Source organism: Calonectris borealis, chromosome 2 (assembly GCF_964195595.1).
Source record: "Calonectris borealis chromosome 2, bCalBor7.hap1.2, whole genome shotgun sequence".
Classification (NCBI taxonomy): Eukaryota; Metazoa; Chordata; class Aves; order Procellariiformes; family Procellariidae; genus Calonectris; species Calonectris borealis.
Window position 1 is genome coordinate 132463068 of NC_134313.1, and position 24204 is coordinate 132487271.

Here is a 24204-nt window from a genome sequence, read left to right on the forward strand (position 1 = left end):
GTAGAGACAGCCATGGTCCCTTAATTGGTCATGGTCCCTTATGGACCAGACACTTGCTGTTACTAAGCAGAGTACAGGTGAAGTTTCATATCTCCTCCACACACAACTCCTCTGCCAGGGTGGAGCACATCTGGTTTTGGAACCAGCTCTCCTGGCAACAGCTGAGACTGCCCCTGGCCATGGCAATTCCCAGCTGGGCAGCAGTGGATTCACTCACGCCATCAGGGGAGCACAAAGAGCCTGAAACTAGAAGTAATCTGGTCTTCCCTTGTTTGTAGGGTCCTTATATGACTAGTTTTTTCTTCTACTATTGGCTCTCTGCAAAGAGTGGCTCTGTCACAGAAAAACACTGTTCCTCTTTGCTTTCCATTAGTGCCCCTACTCGCAGGTATGTCCTCATCTTCTAGCACAGATATGTTAGCTGTGCTTTGCAAAGAGAAAAGACAAACCAAGGCTGCCTAGCCCAAGCCACCTCTGTGCAAGTGTATGTGTAACACTGCTTTCCATCTGTGGCTGTATGCCACAGAGATGTTGAACAGCTATGCAATGCCACATACATCTTACTAGCACCTCTGTGCAGGAGTGTCGGGCTTCTTGCATGGCCTGGGGTGAACACAGAGAAGATTCAGTTGCACAGCTTCACTGCAGCATCAGCATGGATGGAGTTGTACGTATTTCGCCACGGGGGAGCTGCTCATGCTATTGTATTTCCTCCAATTTTGAGCAAAAAGTTATCAGAAAGAATGTTCCATTTGACTGAAGAGAACAATTAATTAATTGACTGACAAGCTCATTTTTCATTGCTGATACTGTCCTCTGCTGGATTTTCCTGACTACACTAGGTTATTCTTTCAATGGAGGAGGAAGAAAGACAATAAAGACAATAAACGGATTCAGGGAAGGTAGCTCTAATTTTGCAAAAGCAATACAAAATTTACTCAACTTTGATTGAGCTCAATTTAGTGTCCCTTCCTTTGATAAAGAAATATGAAGTGCTTTAAACAGCAACTCAGTGCTGTTTCTTTTCTATTGAGAAACAGCACTGGTGTAGAGCCTGTGATCCTGCAGCCTATACAGAAACTCCCTGACAGCAGTGCCTGTTTTCTCCATGCAGGAAGAGCCCTGTGGGGCTGGAATTGGGACTCTATGTTTAATCTACAGAACAGCATAGTCTGAACCTAAAGGATCCTTCCCTCTTTCACATTCAGATCTCTCCGACAGATTCTCCGTAGGAACTGACATGCACTTGTTTTCCGTGCAGATGCTGAAAGCTACAATTTGGGAAAGGAGAGGAAATTCATTGCGTGACTTGCAGGTATTTGAGAGAGAAAGCTTAATCAGCTGGTTGGACTATTTTTGTCTCATCAGTAGTTCAGCTCATCAGCTGAACCAAAGCCTGTACTGCAGTTCATGAAAAAGAAGGAAGGCAAGTTAATACTTGGCTATTAAAAATTTGCTGCTGGGACATGAAAGTACTGATTTTGTATACAGGTTGCTTGTCTACAGCCTCCACGGGCCTTCTTAAAAGCCAACATAGTTCATCCTGAGTTGTCCATGCATATGTGCTGACAAGGGTGGGTGTTTGCACATCTGATTTCTGCAGAGTCTGAAGAAGCTCCTGGATGCTCAGGTAATGTCTCATCGAAAGGTAAAATTCCTCAGTTGTAATGACCTGAGCCGATTCAAAATGAGGAAAAGTCTCTGCATAATGAGAACCTGATTGAGCATGAAATGCACTTCACACAAGCTCTCTGATGCAATTTTATGTGAGTTGAGATCTTTTTCTTTTCATGTTGGCATTAATATTGCAGAACAGTGCAGATCAAACCCAAAAAATACTCCAAATTTGCAACCGTGCTACAAGTAGTGGGACAACTAAGAAGAGATCAAAAATGAAATTTAGGCACTTTTGAAAATTTTCTATGTCTTATGACTAAAGAAGCTTTGGAAAGCAAATGAGGCAGAGAGTGTTTAAAACCAAAAGAGTTAGAAAATAACTGGTAAGGGCCTGTATCGCTTTTATTAGTCGTATAAAAATAGGCCCTGCTTGATTCTTGGCTTAACTGTGATGTAAGCAAACAACTCATAAGAGACAGCTCTTTCCTTTTAGGGTTATCGTTCAGGAAGACAATCAGGAGGTAAGGGGAGGCAGAAGCAAAGCGTGATCAAGTGACTTGCTGCAGCACATCTAAAATACCGTTCTGGTATTTTGCAGATATTATCTGCCTCAGAGAAACGTGGCAAATCTCAATTAATTTGTCAAAGGCTTGCAGTGATCTGCCAGCAAAAGGATCTGTGCTATATATGTGCATAGCTTATATGCATTTATACAAATATAGCTTGCCTGATTATTTGTAACATTATTGTTTTAGTGGCAGTGCCCTAATGGAAGCTTTATTGGTACTTTCAGTAATATCTCTCTTTCAAAGCAGAAAATTGTTAAGCTCTTCAAGAATTATCCTACATGCCAATTAACTCACTTTTTGAGATGAATCATTAGGTATCTAAGTGTCTCGTAGTGAGCAGCAGGGAGTAACATCAACACTTCATGTATTGCTTCTAGTCGTTCATCAGGATTGGAGATTTCTGTAAAAACACGAAACAGGATTAATGTTAATAGGGCTTTCCATTTGTAAACACCAATAATTCAGGAAGCTAAGTTATTATTATGGAGTCATTTACAAGCCATTGACTGTGCTTGGAGGGATAAATATTAAACTTATAAACATGGAGCTTATCAGCAACTTTTGCATCCTCAAAAAAAAAAAAAGGCTTTACAAAGAAATCAGCAACAAAGACCACCCAACAGTCATCTCTATGGTCTGTAGCTCTATTTACAGGCCTGTATAGGTATAGTACCCAAGCTTCATTAAGTGCTTCCTAATATTCTGCCTGGAACTGACTCTTTAAAATCTTACATAAGATTACTTCCATTAGCCTTCAACACCAGATGGGAGTGTGGATATATGCTTCAGGGACTGTGCTTAGATATGTAAGTTTAGCTAGAGATTGAAATGACACTGAATTACATAAACAAAGATTTCAGAACATCTTTAAATATGTAGGTATCAGTGATCAGAGAGCGTCAGTGCTCATTTGGCAATTTCTCTAAAAATCTGAGCAGGATTTACATGTATTTTACATGAAAAGTATGGATTCCTAAGCTGTGAACTGAGTCAGTTATATTTGCTGCATGACTTTCCATACAAATGGCACCAGGAGCTTGAAATTTTAGAAGGTTAAGAATCTTTATGTCCTGCTTTTAAGAGATTGGTGTATTGACGTGATAGGAACCGCTTCCTCTGGGCTTTCATAGGACTAGTGACGAGCAAGAATAATTTCTCTGCCAAGGAGGAAGAGGAGAGTGCAGGGGAGAGGTATCTGGGGTTGCATGGGGAGTGCGAGGTGGGGTAAGCCAGAGGGGAAGGGAAGGCAGCACAGTCACAGAGAGACCACTCTTCTTGCTGCTTATCCATATACTGGGTGCCATTTCAAGATTACTAAGGGTACTTTTTAAAGAAGAAAGCATGCTGCTTCTTAGACACCTCAAGTCTTTGACGTTTTTTGCTAATAGTCTGATTTTGATGCAATCCACCTGGTGAGTTTTCATGTGTGATTATCATTACATGGAAGGCTGTGCCCCGAGAGCAGCGTTTGAGGCAAATCTCAGCTCTCTCTGCCAACATTATGGCAATGAATGCTGCTGTCCGCCCCCCTGTCTGGTAGTGTGTACCCCCGACCTGCCGGCTCTGGGTAGGGGGTAACTGCACGTGCCTCCCATCTGGACATGGGTTAGATACTGTAGGACCTAATAAACAGTGGATGCGCCTGAACTGCGGGGCAGGTGTGGTTTGTGGTGTGCCTCATTGCTCTGATCCCTCACCGACTGAAGGAGGGGACGTGCTTGTCAGCAGTGCAGATTTGTTGCCAAAGAAGGCCACAATATAGGAGATGAGGAAAATGGTGGGGAAATGGGAAGCACCCTCAAGGCTCACATTGTTCACTCATCCCTGACCCATCATGGATCGTCCAGTCTTGCACGCGTCTGCGGTCATGACACCAACCCCGGGATAGTGTGCCTGCATGATGTCCCATTTGCAATAATATTCAGGCAAAAGTTTCATGTGAAAGAAGGATGTAGCAGAGAAGTAATGAACAGAACAACGCTCTTGCTTCCAAATTGTTGTCTGTCTTTTCTTTTTCTTTAACGTGGACAGCTTTATGGATGGGAAATGTAATTGAAGATCGGTACAAATTACTATGCAATACTTACTTGCTGCCTCTATGAACTTGGAATAGGTGTCGTAGGTGATCACGGGAATCGGTAAGTCTCTGAAGTATAGCTTCAGTGCTCCGGCAATGATGTTTATGTCTGGATAAATACTGGCAGAAATATCAGCCTTGTCACCATCTAGAAAAGGAGGAAGAAATCGTTTTGAAACCAGTCTAAATTTGACTGAAGCAAGGCTAGGCTTCTAATTCAGATTTATTGTGTCCAACCTGGCAAGAAAAAACAACCTGAAAGCATTTGGAAGGCTTAAATGAGAATATATTGCTACCAACTTTACAGTATATGAATGAGGAATGGTAGTTTCTTTATCTTTTAGCAAACAATTTATTTGCTTACATCTTTTGGAGAGGCTGGTGATTACATCAACAATATCTGCAGTGTACCATCTCACACATGATGTTTTAATGTTGGATGAAAAATCATGTAAATAATATATTTAGTGGATTTGGCCCATTTATTCACTGAAAATAAGCTATTAATAACTTGCTTTGATGTTGTCTTTTGTATCCGCAGATCCATGCACAGGAGTATGAACTATTCTTTTCATTTTCACTTGGGGAAACAGAGGCACAGAGAAATAACATAAATTTCCAATGACCCTCAGGAGACCAGTAGGAAAAACCAGAGTAAACATGCAAATCTTGTAAGTTCTGCACCAATCTATCTATACTGGTTAGCTAGTAAGAAAGCTGCCTTATTTCCTGGATGTCCTCTAATGTCTTTATATTTGACTTATTTATTTATAGCAAAGGTTTGAATTGAAATAGACATGCTATGGCATTTAGCTATACAATTTATTCTGAAACGTGGATCGCAATTTGTTAAATGAATATGGATACTTGTAATGGATGAACAGCTAAATAGACAAATTATGCAACTGAAATGACATACATTTTGTTTGCCACATATTATAACACAGGTAGTCAGAACTCCATTATGGAGCACTTTTAATCACATGAGCTTAACATTTGCAAGTGTTGCTGGTCAGCCCTTGACAAACGCATGGCTTGCAACAAGTGAAATTACAAGAACTAGCAGTGAGGCTGGATCACTATTACTTTTCAAGTTCAAATGACTACATCTGTTCTGTACTACCTAGTACCCTCCAGACCGAGAAATTCTGCTGTCCTCGTCTCCTGGGGCCTGTCCTTGGCAGTCTTCCAGCAGAAAGACGGGGTAGGACACTGGTCAAACAGGGGCTGAGGCTATCTGGATTTAATCCCCAGCTTTACCTCAGGCTTCTTTGAGATCAGTTATACCCCGTAGTCCTTATTCCCCACCTTTCAAATGAGGATAATAGCGCTTCCCTCGCAGGAGGTGGTGAAGATTAGGACCATACGGTGAGTGGGGCGATGTGAGGTTATTCCTGCTTGAACAACGGAGAGGAGTTTGCTTGTATCTGCTGGGAGGTGCAAGCCCAAGCTTGGGCTGTTACCACCGAGGCGCTGACATGCTGTAAAGCCATCGCCTTGCTTGTCTCGCAATAACTAGTGCTTGTAGACATGCCCTGATACAGACAGATGAGTGGGTATGCTTGATACACGGCATCTAAGATGGTGATAAAGGCTTTTATAGCACAGTAAAAGAGTTTATATTGATTGTAGACATTTTATACAAACCTATGGCATTAATCTTGAAGGGATACGTCCTGTCCAATGTATGCACATAATTCTCATTAAGACTAATAGCACTACATGTTCTCATCAAGGGGAGATTATATGCTTAAGCGTTTAAAACAAGCAGCCTTTCTTGATGCAGCTGAGCAGTCTGAATACATCCATCAGCATTTAATTTAATACAGCATCAATAAGCCCTAGGAGGATGTTTACACTGCCCCAATCTTTTGTTTAATCCACACATTCCAGGGACGGTAGCATTAGTCTTGTAAAGCTTTGTGTGGAGAGCTCTATTTAATTGATGGACACTGAGCACTCAAAATGCTCCACTGAAAACAGATACCTCCAAGGAGCCAGCAGCTGCATCAGAACAGATATAGCAAAGCAGAAGGTTGCATCTATTATCCAGGTCACCAGTACACTAAATGGAAATGTTATTTATTTAGTACTTTTACAAAGCAGCCCAGCAAGCTTCCTTAAAGGGGCACTTAAAACTACAATGTACTTCAAACATACCTCTTATTTACACATTCGCTTACTGAGGAAAAATGCATTAATCCCTGAGTCAAAGATTTTCCTCTTCACTTCAGAGACGAAGGTACATCTACTGGAAATGCACTGAAGATTATTTTAAAGTGAGTGTAACAATACATCTGTTATAATATACCTACATATTTCTGCGGTGGGTATGTAGGGGAAGGTGGATTTTTATTTTCCTTTGGTAGATTTTGGATTGTCTTTTTTTTTTTTTCCCTTTCAGTTTCAGCAATTGAAGGCCCTTGGCAGGCTGCACTTATTTCTTATCCTCACCAAATTCCTGCATTTGTATTTTCATTTAAACACACTTAAAATGCAAAGCACTAAGAAAGAAAAGTTAATTCATTGCCAGTAAAGTCATGACACATATTTCACAGAGGATGCTCTGCAGTAGCATACTGTATGAATTACATCTATTTTATATGGTACCTTCTGCATTACCACAATAATTTTTTTCACTCTTCAATACTGTAACTTTCCTCAGATTGTAATTAGTATTTTCAGTATCATTGCAGTGGCCATATGTTAATACAATCTTTTTTTTTTAATTTTGGATTACAAACATATAGTTCATTTCAACTTTACAAACCTAATCCTCCTCAAACCCCGTCATTTCTCTTTCCTTGTTACTTTGACTCTCCACATATTTTGTTGCATTATGTTGAAGTTTGAATATCTCAAGACAAAGAAAGTCTTTATTCTGCCCCTTAAAGGTTTCAGCTGACTTTGGATGCCATAGAAATATATCAATAGTTTATTAGAGCATGAAATGGAATAAGTGTTACATTCTTAAAGCCTCAGCTATGCCCTCCGAATACTGAATTACATTTCTACTTAAGTTCCTTCTTCCTTAATGCTTTGTTTTTATTGCACAACCTTTGCCATGCTAACATGCTGCTTTGGGGTTTTTCTTGGATTTGGTATTTGACAGGTTTTCAGCTACACTGGCAAAAGAGTGAGTATGAGTTAGGATGCCTCTAAGTACTCATGTAATATTTAACAGCATAATATTTTTAGCAAGTGTATTGTACCAGCCAGTCATACAAACAAGTGGGGGGACAGAATGCACTGGTGACAATGGCAGCTCTGTGGATAAAGCGCACAATGAGTGTTTTCTGGATGCCACACCACCACATCTCAACAACACTGACAGAGAGCAACTGTCGTTCTACAGCACCAACATTCACCAGATTAAATAAATCCACATTATTCCCCTCCTTCTCATTACAAAAATCACTAAAATGGAACATTGTCGGTGCCTCAGAGAGCCTAACGCTAATTTACAGTAGGGGTATTTACACTGCTTTGGCTTTGTAAGGGACTCTTAGTTTAAATCAGATGAGGACCAACTTCTCCCTGTTTTAAAACCAACTATCACAGCTTCATTGGGCCCAAATAATATTATGTGGGATGTCATTCTCTTCCCAAGATGTTAACTTTCAAACCTGCCTTTGCTTTTCTGTTCTCGCTACAATTCTTTGGAAGCAACAAGTGAGCGTCCCTTTGGCAAAGCAGAGTTAGTCAGAGGGAAGGCTGGCTTCTCTTCATTGTGCCCCTTCAGCTGCACATGAAACCAGCAGGAGAGGTACCCTACGGCCGAGTCAGCCCCTGCGCCTCATCCTGTATCATACTGTCTTCTGGCTCCCGTGGCTTGATGAAGATCTTCGGAAACCAGAAAGCTTGATGGCATTATTTGAAGGATGCGTCCTGCGCATTAAATGGGAGGACTCCTTGCTTGCTTATTTTCAAACCCTTTTATTAAAAGCTGTATTTCCAGAGATGCAAAAGCGCGCTGGCATTCTAGCCAGGTGCCTGGGGACTGACTCGGAAACGATGGGCAGGGAGGAACCTCTGTAATGCCAGAGTGCAGTGCTCTGCTACTGCAGGCACCACGCCATATAACCCCTCTTGTAAACCCCTCAACTTCCATTTTAAAACTAGTTAAAAGTTTTTGTCCCTGCTTTTATTAGAAGGTTGTTTCAGAGCCTTGCTTTCAGGTGGTTAAAAATGGTCTTTAAATTGTCAAACTAAATTTATTCCTGGCCAGTGTATATCCTCTAGTATTGTGCCAGGACTATCCATTAGATTAAACAGTTCTTTTCTCTGGTTCATACCCCTGCTCTCACCTTCTCCTTTGACAGCTAACTATCCCAAGCTCTTTTCAAACACGTTTACCTTCTGTTATGCAGCGTGCTCCAGATATGTCTGAGATAGTGACATGGCCACAGATATGGCTGCTTCTGCTGCAACACCTGTCTATTAACCAGAACTGATCAGGAATTTTCCATTTTATATTTCAGACACAAAATCTCCTTTTTTTTTTTTTTTACTTTTGCGAAAAATATGTTAATTTCCTGTAGTGAATGTGGAAACAACAGTTCTGTAAAACTCCCACAAACTTCACTTTCTGGGCAGAAAATGAAATTTGAACAAAAACCTTCCAGGAGTTGCTGGAGATGAGACCTGCCACCTGGCTCTCAGCTCCCTTCTCTCCCAGCTCTGTCACCTGGGATAGAGATCTGGGATAGTCCACCCCCTGCTGCTCTGGCTTCTAGGGCTAAGGAGGGGTAACTGGGCAGCAGCAAAGTGATGTTCCTACCTGTGGGGCTGGGATGCAGAAGAGAGGGTGGGGTCTCTGTCTCTGTAAACTTGGATCTGACAGGGAAGCAAGCCCTGAGCTGTCAGATTGGAATTGTCTTGCCAATTCAACCTTCTGCCAGCTGACAACCACCTTCTAGCTGCACAGCCCGCAAGTCAGAACAAAAAATCTATTTTCGTTTTCATCAGATCCCTCCTGCAAAAAAACCCCAACTCCTGCTTTTCCATCTCAGTTCAGGGAGAAAACATTTTCAAAACTGTAAAGTGAAGTTCTCAGCTTCTGGTCTCAGCAATACTCTAGTCATGCAATTCTCATAACAAGTTTTTGTTCACTGTTCCACCACTTTTAGCATTATTCATGGCAACATTCTCTCTTTCCTTTCTTATCCCTTTTCCCTCATGAGATTGTTAAAAGAAGATGAAGACACAGCTTTTTATCAATCTATGCCCAATGGTTTTCCCCACAGCCTGTGTATACAAACTCGGTTGTTGCTTTCTCCACTTCCATGTTTATCCATGCTTTTTTTCCTTTGGAAATCCGACACCACTAGTGACCTTACTCTTCCTGTTTCTAGGTGCTGCCTTCTTTGCCAGTAAATCACACTTTCTTCCTTGCCGTGGGTCTAATTCAAGTGCGTATTGCCACCAGATGATGCCATGAGTATAGGCAATAACAAAAGATAATGCTGTCTGTAAAACTGAACTGGCTCCAACGGTTCGAAGAATTTGCAAAGGAACCACAGCTGCAGCAGTATTCAAGTCATGCTCAGACATAAATTTCCATCTGCTTTCTTCAAACTCTTCCCTCTGCAACCTGTGCTTCTCCTTCTGGGTTTCATTCAAGTTGGTACACTTAGAGGAGAATTAACACACAGTACAAAAGGGTTTGCCAGGCCAGATCTACCTGCAGGGAGCAGGGTAGGACCTATGAGGACTGTGACCCTCTCAGTAGCACTGCTTCATGTGGTACACCTGCAACATCTATCTTCCTATGATAGCAGTCACATCACTGTGCATCTCTTTCACCCAAATCATGGCTGACCTATGTGTGTATATGCATATGTTCACAACTGCAGCATCCAACACATTTAAAAGATGTATTATTTTTAAAAGGATATTTCTGTATAGCAAGAAAACAGTCATTTTGGAGATTCCTAGTTGAACTTTCTTTGCCAGTGATGTCTGCGGGACAAACTGTCTCCAAAAAAAAAGTATTCAGGCACAGTAAATGTAAGGCGTGCCACCCATAGACCTTGCTGGCCCTGCCCAGCCTTCACTGGAGCCCCCAAACCTCTGTGCCCATGGGCCCCCAGGGCCCCCAGTCCCTGCCTGAGGGACATCGTAGCTGTCTCCAACTGGGTCATGGCCATGCCTGTGCCTGGCCGTGCACCCTTCTGGTTGGTACCCTGACCCACAGGCTGACTTCCTGGCTTGACCTGGACCTGCCTCGTCCCCATGGGCTTGCGATCACTGGGCTATGCCTGACTCTATTCCCTAACATGGCAGAGGTAATACCTGAAAAACTCAAGTAGAAAGGAAAACACTGTTTATGGGAAAGGAGAAGAATATTTATGTAACTTCTTAAATGTACTTGAAAATGTGTTTTCTGCTGATGAAGGCCCTACTCTGCACCCACTAATATATATACACTTAAAATTAGTCCTGTGTGCAGACTGTGCACAACCAGAGCCAAGGTAATCAGCTAAATCAATTCAAAAGGGCTACAAAGATGGTAATCATGATTAACAGGCAGTGTTTTAATTATTAGTTTTTCAATATGCTGTACAACCAATCTCCCCAATGCTCTTCTCATCTGTTGTGCAGATGCAATCACCTGCACAGTTGTGTGGTGCTTTCTACAAGGCTACATGCAGAATGACTTCCCAGTTGGAGTTCCTGGTTCTTAAACTCATAAATAGATTATCGTATTGTAAAGCACTGAGTCTACTAAAGATAGGACTAAGAGCTTTTCCCCTGGTACTATCTAGTCTTGTACTTGAACTAGGAGCCTAGGCTGTGCTGCTTGGTTGAGCAATATCCAGTCCCCTGAGCACTTAGCTTTCTGCCTGCCATTACTTACTGTTTAACTATTCCTTCCAACTATGAAATACAATTTCTTCTTATGAAAAGCACTACAGATTAATTTAAGAACTCAGAAAAGACAGCTTGCTTTCTGTACTTCTGCTTTATATGCCAGTTTCATTACCACAGTACCTATATAACACAAGAAGAACTGAAAAGTCCTAGAACCGAAACCTTAGATTAAAATTGTACAAGATTAAAACATGGTATACCTCGATCAAAGGCCATTTTCACATCTTCAATGTGCTCAGTGAAGCCTGAGACTCTATAGAGGCCCTCGGACTTTAAACCTGAAACAAAAAGTTCTTGGTTAACTTTGCTTCAGTAACCAACAAATATTCAGGCTTAAAAACAATAAAGCAAGAACAACAGATCTAGTAAGTGTAGCAAAATATTAATTGTAATGTGAAACTCTGGAGCAAGGAAGGTTCAAGGTAATTTTAAGTTGTTTTTTAAAAGATTAAAGAATTTTAGAATTTATACTTTCTGATTTTGTTTGGTACACAGTTGATTATGTTAGAGGAAAATACTGCAATTTGCTAATGGTGGGGCATGTGATCTTATCATGATTTATTCATTTTATGTGGCAGATTTTCCTGGATTTGGCTATAATTAATAAAGCTTTAGAAGTCTCCTTTCCTTTTACCAGTTGCTTAATGATAAATAGCAATGCAAGTAAGAGACTGCCTTTCCCTAAGAGCACATTTGTTCTCAGTTTTAATCTCAGCTTTTACTTATACACAGCTGATAGATGTGATGGATACTGTTCTTCTCCACATCAGTACATCCTTTCTACAGTTCTTTCAACCCAAGAGACCTGCTCACTTGCACAACTCTCCCCACATTGCTCCACATCAACATGAGATGCAGGGCAGCCCAGCAGAGCAGGCAGAGCTAGCCAAGCAGAGTTACCCACACGTAATTTATTTTCATCCCAGAACTCTTTATTGTGGCTATGCAAAGTGCTAACCTACTTATAAGATCCAATACATTTTGTTTTCTTAAGAACGAAATCAGTATCTTACATAGTTCTACAGCAATTAAAGAAAGAAATTTAAAGATGTTGAAAAAACAGAGAGCGGGCAGCAGATTTTATCTTAATCAATAAATGTACAAGTAAGTGATTAGATCTCAAATGCGATGTAGCTTTCTGCTGTATCATCGGAGTAAAGCTATTCTGTCTTAGTCCAAACTATTCTTTCTATTTGTCCCTGCAATGATGATATAATCCTGGTAGAGCTTTACGGAGCAGTGCAGGGGATTTACTTGTAAATCTTTGATTCATTTCAGTAAATGATGCGTGGCTTTGAAATCCCTATGGCTAGTATCAGTGTGTTGCCATGCAGATTACTGTGATGCCACGAATTCAACGTTATGAGATTCCTGTGCTGAAGCTATGACTAACAGGGAAATTTGGTTTATTGGGCAGCACGACATACACATTTGCTATATCGGAGGCAAAAATACATGATCATTACTGTGTTGTGTTGGAGGGGATATGGTATTTCTTCAATCTGGCATGGTATTTCTTCAATCTGGCATGCTTCTGCGTAGCAAAAACCTGTCACAAGCTGGAGCTTTGGCTGTGGCATGCCGCCTGAGCCACGGCATCCATCAGTCAATAGCTGAGCATCATGCGAAACCCTGCGCAGTCTGTGACATACCACAAAACACCACAGCCTGTGACCTCACTTGTCTGAGTCACTTCCAGTCACTTGTGTTCTCTTGCCCATAGTGTCTGGAAAAGTTATTAATAATGGGTTTGATTTAAACTCATTACTCTGAAATTGGAAGTGTCCCTATGTATGTTAAAAGAAAATAATGAAAAAAGACACATAAACATGAACTTAAAGTTCACTTTAAAGTTCACCCCTTTCAGAAGTGTAACGTAATACATGTTTTGACATGTTTTCAGAAAGCATTTCAGGAAACTGCATTATGAAATGTCACGATTTAATTTTCCTAGCTAATGCAAAGCAATGTATCACCTAAACTAAAAAAAAAACCTTCTCTCATCCTGTCTTCAGCGTGCATGAGCATACTACCCTGTCCTAGCTTAGCATGTAATTCAAGCCGTCTTCATTTAATTGTGTCTGCTGCTTTGCGAAGCATACAAACCTCTTGCTTCGATCTCTCGAATGCATGAATCCACAACCATCGGCCTCTGGGTATTGTGGGCTTTCACTAGTGTGGTGAGATCGCAGCAGTAGACTCGCTTTATCCTCTTGAGGTCTGGTTGGCAGTCGTTGGGCACATATTTGGAGCACTGCTTATGTACGTTCAACCCGCAGTCTGTAAACAAAGTTAGCCAAGTTAATTAATTAATACTAACGCTGACAGGTCTTGTTGAACAAGACCTTAAGCCACATCAAGCAAGGGGCATAACTTCCCCATCAATCAGCAAAGCTAGAATAAGTAAGATGGAGATGAGAAAGATGAGCATGGAAATCTCCTGTAAAAAACTTAAGGTGGGCAAAGTGAACTCCAGCATAATTGTTAAAAAAGCTATATAAGCTCTGAATGTCCTTCCCACAGCTCTGAGCTGGAGGTGACCACTGGTGCGGTCTGGGTCAGTTCACTGCCGGACACGTAGCTCTAGGTGTTGTGTTTGAAAGGACGTGGGACTTAACTTCCGAGTATTTTAGTTTAGCCTTTTATAAAATTAGCATAGTGATGACTGTCTTCTACTGGCCAGCTTGTGGCCTAGCACTGCTCTTGGGCAAAGGACCTAAGATTCACCTGAGCACTCAAACTGGGACAGTGCTTTGAGCTAGTGTGCCTTCCTTCCCCTTCCCCATTCTTGCAGTGTCGCATTTTGGCTTGCTCTGCCACATCAGCAGCCTCCCCATCCCTGTCTCATCACTTCACTGGCAACTAAAGTGTCCCCTATGTTTAGTCTGTAGGTCAGTTTAGGTATATAAGATGCTGTGAAAGGCATGATGTAAAAAAGTGATTCATTTCACAAATGGTTCTTGGTGTCTTACTCCAGAATCAAATCCTACTCTTGGTTGCACGGGTGGGTTTCTATTAACTTAAACATCACTGCTTGATCTCCACAAATTGAATTTTTCTAATAGATTCAAATATTCAGCCAAATGAAATTATAAGCCTCAGTAAAGCAAACACCACCATCGTGAGCTACATTATCTCACATAACTCTGATTCCTGTTTTAATGCCCTCCCAGTCATGCCCGTCACTGACAGTACCTTTTGGGCTAACTTAACATGTCTAGTATCATCACTAATAAGTTAGTTACTGTTTTTTCATGTTGATTTGCTGCCTGAGCCATTCAAAATGTAAACATGTCTCTATACTTGCAGCAAATTTCAGTATTATTCTCTATAAAATATTAATCAAGCAAAATCATATCATCACTACAAACACACCTACACATTTAATGGAACTGGTGTTTTTTGTGTGTTTCTCCATACAGTTATTACAGCATAATACATTATTGTTCTGCGAAATCTAAACAAATGTGAGCAGCTGCAGTTAGGATCCTCCCTGCATTGTTTTCAGTGCTGTTCTCCAAGCATGTGAAGTTAAATCCAAATGCATCTGTCTACTTAGAATTAAATGTTGATAATTTAATGAAGGAGAGTATTATGTTTCATACTAAATAAATAAGCCTTTTCATAAGTTTAATATTTTATGTGTGTGAAAAAATACAGCTCTATGCATTAGGGAGGTCAGTTTTTGCACGCTTGTGTTTAAGATCAAGTAGCTTGAAAAGCAAACTAGTATTAATTTTCCTCTTTTTTATTGTTGTTATTCTTTGTGTTACTGTTATTCACCTACATATTCTTTGCGTTACCGTTATTCCCCTACAGGCAGACAGGATGCAGCCTGTAACTAAGACTGCTCTTACTAAAACTCTGAAGGTATTTTGACCCTTCAAACTGCTGTCTAAGTTTTAGGTAACAACCACCTTCTCTACCCACGCAAGGCAGATGTTGGGGGCAGTTGTGTTCGGTGCCAGTCTGAGACCGGGAATGCCTGGAGGTCAGGGCAGGCAGAGGTAAGACAGAAGCGTATTCAGTTGAGTCATGGAAGGGATTGAAGGTCCGTAGAAAGAAGTTATGAAACCCCATTTGCAATGCACCAAATACCATTTCACTTGCTGAATCCAAAAGCTCATGATGTGATGATTACTGCATTTTTGCAATATGGATTATTTTTCACAAGAGAACAAACAAATTTAATGAAATTAAAATGCTATTAAAATGCTGATACAGTTATAGAGGCACTAGAAAACTAATCCTTCTGGGAAAACGAAGGCTGTATTTTTTGCTTTCCCTTGAGGTGGGCTACTTAAGGCTTGCAGCAACGCATGGTATTTCTACAGGAAACAGGTGACAGCCTTTTTGCAGACAAGGGTACTTCTCAACCATTGGTGGCAAAAAGATGAGTTATGAAGCCTAGTTGCTGGCCGGCTTTGCCATTTCCAAAGCTTGTTTTTTACAATGTAAAAACATTCAGGGATAACTTAATGACACCATAAAGAAGAATTCTTAATATATACACCAACGCACATGCATGACCAAGGTACTACTGAAAGGATGTCACCTTCAGCGACCAAGGGCTGGTGGCTTCATTTCTAAACCAGCTAATGGGGAAAATGACAGCACTCTAACTTGCGTGGGAGGATTTCTTGCCTTGTTTTGTAAAGTAATCCCTATCCTGCCTCCTGCAGGGAGTGCAGGCTGGGGGTGGGAGAGACGCACTTCAAGAGAAAGACAGAAAATGTTGAAGGGCTACCTGAACACCTCACTCCCTGAGCGATGAGACCCCACATGAAGTTGGCGCAGTATTCACACCAGTGCGGACCTCGAAACGTATGGACCTGTAAAACAAATGGGGGGCGGGGAGGAAGAAATGGGGTCATTGGGAGGCAGATGGTCTGACAGATGGAACAACTGAAATGCATAAACAACAGAAGACTCAGTAGGAGTAAATCTTTAGCACACAGTGCCCACATCTTTCCAAAGTCTAGATGAAATAAACCATGGGAACAGAAATTTGCTTTGATCTTCAAGTTTATCTTTCAATAGGCTTAACATAACAGAGAACTCGTCTGTATACGGCACTGAAAACAAATCAGTTTTGCTAGCTGACATTTTAGCAGAGGGGAGGAAACCATGTTCACTAGTCAAAGGAGAAAAAAGTAAAACTAATAATCCAAGGGACTGTAGTCAGTGCTTTTATTTGACTAGTTCAAACAAAACAGGAATGATTCAAATGCTCTTCAACAGATCACTTGAAAGTAGGGGAAATGCAGTGACAGAAGGTCCCTTTGAATGCACCGCATTTTGGTTCCCCATAAACCTGTGGGACCACAGATCTGGTGCAAAACCCATGCTATAAGAGCACCAGGCAAGTTCAAGCACGCTACGACTATGGTGTTACATGTGTGTCTATATGCCCTTCAACACTTAACAAAACTCGAGGCGATTGCTGTAAATTTGTATCAGGGATGATAATGAATGCTTTGTGCAGCCACTCCAGGCAGCGGTTGGATAATGATCTGATTTTGCACACTAGAATCCATTAGTGATAAAAGCAAACAACACCCTTCCCCACTGTAGTAAGTAAACTGAACTCACATAGGGGAAAGATGTCAGTAGGCTCTTTTTCAGCAGAGCAAACTTCATTTTGCTACAGTCCACACATAAGTAAATAAGAAGGAAGAGAGCCCACGGCTCCCCAGCCAGGTTTTGCACAGCACTGCTGCTTCCTCCGCTGCTTTTCCAAAGGCTACGGTGGAAGACCTTTTTATTTAAGATGTATGTTCTGCTAAAGTAAGCTTTTCATTTTCATTGAAAAGAAGAGTAAATAGTGAGGTCTACGCCTGTGTGAATGGACATGGTATGAGCTAGTTCTGGCCAGACTTAATTGAGCTTAACAAAACATAAATCATGCATACTCTGGCTGCTAATGCTTCCTTTGCCTTCTCTCTGCTCTTGTTTACCCATCGGGTGGATGGCTGAAAGGCCACTTCCACCCCTGGGATGGGGAAAGCTGCTCTTTACTCTTCATAGAGTAAAAAAATGCCCTTTTTAAATAAACTTGGTGAAGTTTTAAGCCAAGCATTTGGCTTGCTAATGTTTTCACCCCATTTGTCTGCAGAATCACACCTAAACAAGCCTGTATCCATTTGATACATTTAGCACACAGTGTCCACATCTTTCGAAAGTCTAGATGAAATAAATTGAATCCATTCCCCAGGAAGATGAAGTGATTTTAATACAGACCTCTCTTTCTGATTTAGTGATAAAAATGTAAGCCTGACCACAAATGGTCCTGATCAACTACTCACAGTCAATAATTGCATGAATAAGCTTAAAGCAATAGTAATTCTTCCTCCTTTTCAATAGTAAAAGGTCAAAACTGGAATGTCTGACTGGTCATATTTATTTTTTGAAATGGTATTTTACCTCTTAGAAAAATGTGTATCTCTGGGAAACAACACTTTGCAATGAAGTTTGAGATAGATAGATTGATAGATATAGACACATACTTCTTTCTCATTTCATCTTATTTTATTTTGCAGGATGGGTAGCATGAATTTCAGACATGGCTTTTAGTGGGAGTAAATGGCCATACCTAACAACAGCTGGTGACCTGAGTTTCAGGCATATGCTCCACGTATGTGACCTTCAGTGGATACAAAACTATGGATACAACTAATTATGCCTGCATCTTTACCATTTTTAGACTGATAACCACATAATTAGCAGGTCTGCACCTGCATTTAATTGTGGGAAGATAGCTAACTATATCTTCTGCTTTGCGGAGGTTTACAAAAGCTAACCTCGTGAGAAGTGGCTGTAAAAGCTCATTCAGGATTTTTAAAACTGCACCATTTCACATTTAAAGTCCATCACAGTTGCTACAATATTTGGGGCCTACTTGCTCACTTTACATAAAGCTTATTTCAGCTGATCTCACTGTGGCATATTTAGAAAATGGTAGCTGATTATTCCTTGATCTCTCGTGTCATTAATGGGAAACAGTCATCAACGCTGACTGAGGGCTCCATCCGAGAAGTGCTGACTGCACACCCTTCCCTTGTTCCCTCCAGCTTGGTGGCCCTCAAAGGTTTAGCTCTCTTTATTCATTCACTTCAATTTTTCACGGATCTGCATTTTAGCTCACATGGCAAGTTCCCAGCTGAAATGCCCTGTGAAAAGCTAGTCTTGGTGGTTTCTCGTCAAGTTGAAACAGGGAAATATTCGCTATCTCTAACGGAGAAAGGGAGATCTTCAAAAGTTTCTAGATGAAGGTGCAAAAAATTTCTTAAGATGCAGTTTTGAAATAAGTCTCTTATGGCTTGCCATTAATTTTAAAGAAATAATGAAGGAAATCTGTTCTTATGAACACAACACTTGAACGCAGCCCGAAGCTTACACCCAACACTTTTCAACAGTAAATGGGAATTTTGCCTGCAAGATTGGCCTCATCTCTATTTTAAACAAGGAGAGGTAACAGGTTTTTGAGATGGGTTTTTAGGTTTTGCCCCATCCTTTGTAACCGCATCATTACAAATGGACTGGGCTTAGATTTTTCAGAAACATGATCAAGATCTATTACTGGTTCCTACCCCATCCTGCAGTCTCAGGAGATCTCTCTGTGTACACACAGCATAGGCTGGGGCTGCTTGGGCTACAGTGGACACATAATTCTAACTTTTAAAAGGAATTTACAGGGAAGTATTTCTTCATATAAGCCAAAAACATGGTGCTTCAGACTATACACTGTACTTTTCTTGTTCAGTCTTTCATCTTCTTTCCACAATGTCTAACTCCTAACTTCTTCACTCTGTTTCTTTTCCAGCTCTTTCAATGAAAAGTTGTTTCTTACATTCATCCTCTTTTCTCTGCTGGACAATCTCACCCAATACTAGACTGCATGTCTCTTCTTATTGCCTTCCTGTGCTCTCACCTTTGCCTTTCGGCCCTCTGGTGCCCTTCCTTCCAAATGGCAGAATTCCCCCCGCGGGTGCTGTCTCATTCAGTTTTAGTCTGTGTCTGAGCTGTCTTCACAGAGGGAGAAACTGAGACCAAAATTAAGGAGTGCCAATCCAATGGCAAAACAAAATAATCCCTTAAGCACTATTGCAGAAACTAAAAAATTGCCTTGAATTGAAATGCATGTTTTTTATTGGCACTATATAGTGCTGTTTCTGAGACAATTTTGTCGTTTTTGTGACTGGGTTTGAAGACTTTTCTATTTGCCGCCAAAGAAAATAAGTTTTTTCAGACTTTCGCCTGAATACACGCACATTTGTACTCTCATGTGGACTCCTGCTGAACCTGAGCCGTTTGCAGGGAAGAAAAGCTGACTCTGCTGTTACTTTTGTTTAAATACATACCCATAATCTTCATGATGTCTGTAAAAAATGCCTCCCCCAAACCCTTTGTCTCCCAGAAGCAGTGTTTATCTGCAGATTAACACAAGGGGAAATTTATCCCAGGGACTCCTTTCTCCCAGCAGATCTTCTGACTTGTCCGTAATCAGCTGCCTTTACTCCACTAGCCCACCTGCCAATGGGATTTGCCCATGCTACAGTGGCAAACAAGCACAATATTGTGGTAAATGCACGTTATTCAGCTGTATTCGCTCATTTAAAGCAGCACAGAGGCCCTCTTATTAATTCCCAGACTAGAACAAAACGCATGGAGCATCCCCAAACTCCATGCTGCCGCCCTCGGGTATGAGGTTGACCTCACCACCAGCTGGGACCCCACCGAAGCTGGCCGGTAAAGCACATCCCAAAGAGCTTGCTGGATCCTAACTATAACGAGATGCAAGAGGACGTTGCAATCCAGTTAGGCTGACGCCCACATAGTTACAAAAATATCTCTGTGTTTTTCTAAGCAGGGCTTCAGAGATTTATTCTCTTTCCTGAATTACGGTATGTCTACACTGGCTTATGCAAAGTTGTCCCGCCAAACAGACGCCAGCTTCAAACCTAAATCCATGTGACTGCGTTGTGTGCTCAGGATGAACCCAGCTTAACAAATCAGTCTGGATACTAAATCTTTTTTTGTTCATTTGCCTTGAGTCCCTTGAAATTTGGAAGAGAGGCTGAATGAGAAAGCACGGATGCTCAGAAGGGCATAATCTGGTGCCCTCATGCTCCGAACTCCAACACACCTTTTTAATTTTCGTATTAGCTTGGAAAGGATGGAGGGAGAGCTGTCCTTGCTCTGAATTTGTGCCTTGAGTCTATTTCTTCCTTTTATTCCTTCTCTCTTCCACTAGGTATGATCTTCGGTGTAAGATCTACAAAAATCTCATCAGCTTCGCTAAAAAGGTGCCCTTCGTTTTTAAGATTCTTCATGGCTAAAGGACGAGAGCTAAAGAGTGTCTGTTCATGAAGAATTGACTATGACAAGATTATGAGGGACACTGTGACACGTAACCTTTGTCCCTATGAACTGAGATGAATGATACAATACACGTCAGTATTCACCTAAAAATGGGGAAGACAACTCTTTGAATGTCTGCAAAATAGTGTTCTCCTTCAGATAAATCCCATATCATCATAGCCTGAGTGCTGTCAAAAGCCATTAAGAATTTTGCCCCAAGACCCATAAAGCCATTCTTTCTCTTTGAAATAATTTCTTAACCCTTTTATGTAACGAATATGGAATATATTAAAGATATTAGACTTGAATTTAGTGGTCTTTTAAATCTAAATATTCTACTCTAAGCATTCTATCCACATCAACTAGTCATGTTCTAATATATTCCTTTGGAAAACTAACTGTATTTGCATAGTGAACATATTTGATCATTAAGTAAATGTAACACTTTTGACTGGCCTTTCTGGACAATTTTTTTTTTTAAATGTTTCTTCCCTATTGCCTTTACTAGGATAAAACAATAATTTTCTGCTGTCAAGCCTTTGAATACATATATATTTTAATCATGTGATTTTCCAGTTAAACCATGACTCTTTTGAAACAGAAAGGAACAGAGACTGTACAACAGCTAGATTGTGCAAACACAAAGTTAACTGGGCACATGTCCAATTATAAATCAAAGCCAAAACAAGGGAAATTTTGAAGAGGAAAGAATGCATGGGTCAAAGTGGAAAAAAGTCTCAGTCATGAGAAAATATTTTCTAGTTAAGCTAAAATAGTTTTGATATTAAAATGATAATGAGGGCAAAACCCAGAAAGAATGAAAGCTGGTTTAATCAACCAAGAAAACACAGAGTATTCCCCTATTTCTTTCAGTGCTGATCAGTGAGATAAATATTGACTTTTCTGTAGACTGGGTCAAGGAGGGGGAATGAGAAAAGGGATGCTATTATTTGCTTTGCTCACTAATATTAAATTATTGATTTACCAACTACAGCAGAAGCACTGCAGAGGAGAGCAATGTCTGCACAGCAGACTATGTAGAAAAATAAGAAGTGAAGCTTTTTTGCTAAACCAGGAAATCAGTGAAATCATTTTAATCAGTGCTTCTCCTTTTTTGACAGGCCTGAGATGAATATCAGAAAATTCTCTTTCTGCTAATGAGTTGAACTATTCTGACAGTGACCCAGATCAGCATCCTCAAGGAGCATTAAGTAAACTGAGGTTTCAAAGCTGAGATGCATTCCTTTCTTGTCTTGTTACTGCTTCTTATTCCCTCTGTATCCATCCCACTAAGCATCAAACCGCAATTTGACAGCATTAGATACGGTAACTGGCTGGCATACTCTGAAACCAGCACAGTCCTTTTGGCAAAACATTTTAGTACAAGCTGCCTGGAAGGTCCATTTCCAAAGCTGAGTCACTTCCCTGCTGCAGCATGCCAGACACAGCACTTGGGGAAAAAACCCCTAAGAATCTGATTTTTTATGTATAAAAGACAGCAAAAAGATGATCCATTTAAACATCCCTGTGTTTGCCCAGCTATTTGGTTTAGTTTGACAAACAAACACAAGCTCAGATCCTATAGCTTAGTGGGACTCTGAGAGCACTTCCTTAGCATATGGTGGTGGAACAAAAGCTAGGAGACAATACCACCGCTGTGCGCTGCTTTATTGTTAGGGAGCACCCGAGCTCCCTCAACTTCTTCTGAAAACAGAAATGGTCCAAAATGCTGGTAAAATGCTACTGGCTTCTGATAATAGCTAGATTTTGATTTTTCTCATTTAAAAATGGATACACTTTAAGGTAAAGACAATCAATATGAAGTACTTTTTTTCTGAACAAAAAAGAAAACTGAATCTGGGCAAAAAGAGCTAAAATGCCAGTCAAGTAGTGTAGTGAGTAGCAAAACCGTTATTTGGATTAAGTGCCTATGTAAAAGCATATTAAGAATGCAGTCAAGGGAACTTAAAGTAGAAAGAAAAATGCTTTTTTCAACACTTTGCTCAGAGCTAGTATAGATGGGTACGTGAAAAGCCCATCACAGAAAAAATAGAATGTGAGGCATCTAAACAGAACTTTCTAGCCAAAAATAATAGGAAGTTGTGCTTACCTTAAAATTGTGTGCTTTTTCATAGTTGAAGTAGTTGTCATTTTGAGTTAAGGCTGCTCTTCTGACCAAGGAGGTGATCTGTGAATAGGCAAAGAGTTTCAGAGGTTGCCACAAAAGTGCCCCTTTGACTCCCACCTTCACCCCCAGGGCCACGGCCAGGAGCTCCTGGCGCTTCCTTCCTCGCTTCGACTTGTGAACAACGGCACAGTTTTTCTCATTTTCCAGCCACAGATCCTCCGAGAACATAGTGCTGGGATCCCAAATCTTTTCCCTGTCTTCCTCGGCGCCCGGGAGCCTGACTGTAGTCAGTACGGTACAGTTTGTCCAACTGCTTCTGATGTTAGACAGCAGATTTGAAGCAGCTGCAGCCCATTCTGCCGAGACCTCTGGCATGTGACTTGAATGGGCCGTCTTGTGGGACGGAAGGAGCTTCTGCATCTGAATAAGTAACGGCCTGTGCCGTGCGATTTCTTAAGGCAGATGTGTGCCTCGAACAATAGCCCGAATTCATACACTGAGCAACCTCCCCCCCCACCTCTCCGAGCGGTGGTCTCCAGCTAGGTGCTGCCGAAATACCGGCCGTGGGGGGGACAGCGTTACAGCTTCACGCCCAAACGCATTTCCAGGGACGGATCACTTCAACTCTGCAGCATGTTAAAAATGAACAAACAAACAAAAAGCCCTGGGAAAGCCCACACAACTGAATCCGATGCTGCATCCAATTACACTCAGACTCGGAGACTTATCAGCCAGCAGTCTGCATGCCAGCAGATTAAGACCTTAAAACCACGATGATTGTTTAATCTTACAGGGCTAAAAATCTCTTTTTTTTTTTTTTTCATATCCTGTACAAAGAGAAAAATCCAGCAGCAGTCCAAGCATTAATAGCACTTTTACGCCATGTTTTAAACCAGAGCATTTTGTCAGTGTGCACTAGGTAGCACAGAGCCAGCTCACTGTCAGGGAAAGTTGACAGCCTAGCTGGGAGGATGCAGGTAGGAAGCCCCCGAGCCCTGTGCAGTGCTGGAGGGAGATGATTTCTAGTTAAAGCCCAGGGACAGGAGGGATCTGGATCCTGACAGTCTGTGCTACAGCTTGCAGTGTTACTTTGGGTACCCGATTCACTTCTTTATGGGCAGGTATTTCCCCATCCCAGGACATGGAAGATGTGTGACACGGAGCATCCCCTGGGAAGCACGTTTAGTGCCTCCTCCCCATCAGCTTCCCTCCCTCCAGCTCCCCTCTCCGGCTCCCTTAGTGAGTACGCCCATTCTCCATCCATAAGAGGAGGATAGGAGTTACCTCTCCTCTGGCAGAGGACTGTGAGATTTAATTCTCTAAGGTGTGTCTAATGCTCAAGATGCTGCGACAGAGCAAACTGGGGGATTACCAGCACTACTGGGAAAACTGCCTCTTTAAACTAGATACGCTAAAGACCACATCAGCTTTTTACAGTCTGCCCCACTTCAACTTACCCAGAAAATATGTGAAATTAAAGTATTTAATTCACTTATGTTAATTTGTGAAGTTGAACTTGCCTCTATTTTTTCAGTTTGCTTTTACCTCAGGCTGAAAAGTCAGAAGGTTCATCTAATTCA

The 24204-nt window shown here is 41.2% G+C and overlaps 1 protein-coding gene across 2 annotated transcripts in view; it reads right to left on the minus strand.

The window, feature by feature from the left end:
- The window catches only part of CHN2 (chimerin 2), a 163719-nt gene that overhangs the window by 2752 nt on the left and 136763 nt on the right, over positions 1–24204 (minus strand). For both annotated transcript variants that reach the window (XM_075143488.1, XM_075143487.1), the window contains exons 7-12: positions 22607–22684; positions 15884–15968; positions 13243–13416; positions 11337–11414; positions 4274–4411; positions 2481–2586 (exon numbers count right to left, since the gene is read on the minus strand). In XM_075143488.1, the coding sequence (XP_074999589.1) occupies positions 2481–2586; positions 4274–4411; positions 11337–11414; positions 13243–13416; positions 15884–15968; positions 22607–22684 (659 nt within the window). The remainder of the gene's footprint in view (positions 1–2480; positions 2587–4273; positions 4412–11336; positions 11415–13242; positions 13417–15883; positions 15969–22606; positions 22685–24204) is intronic.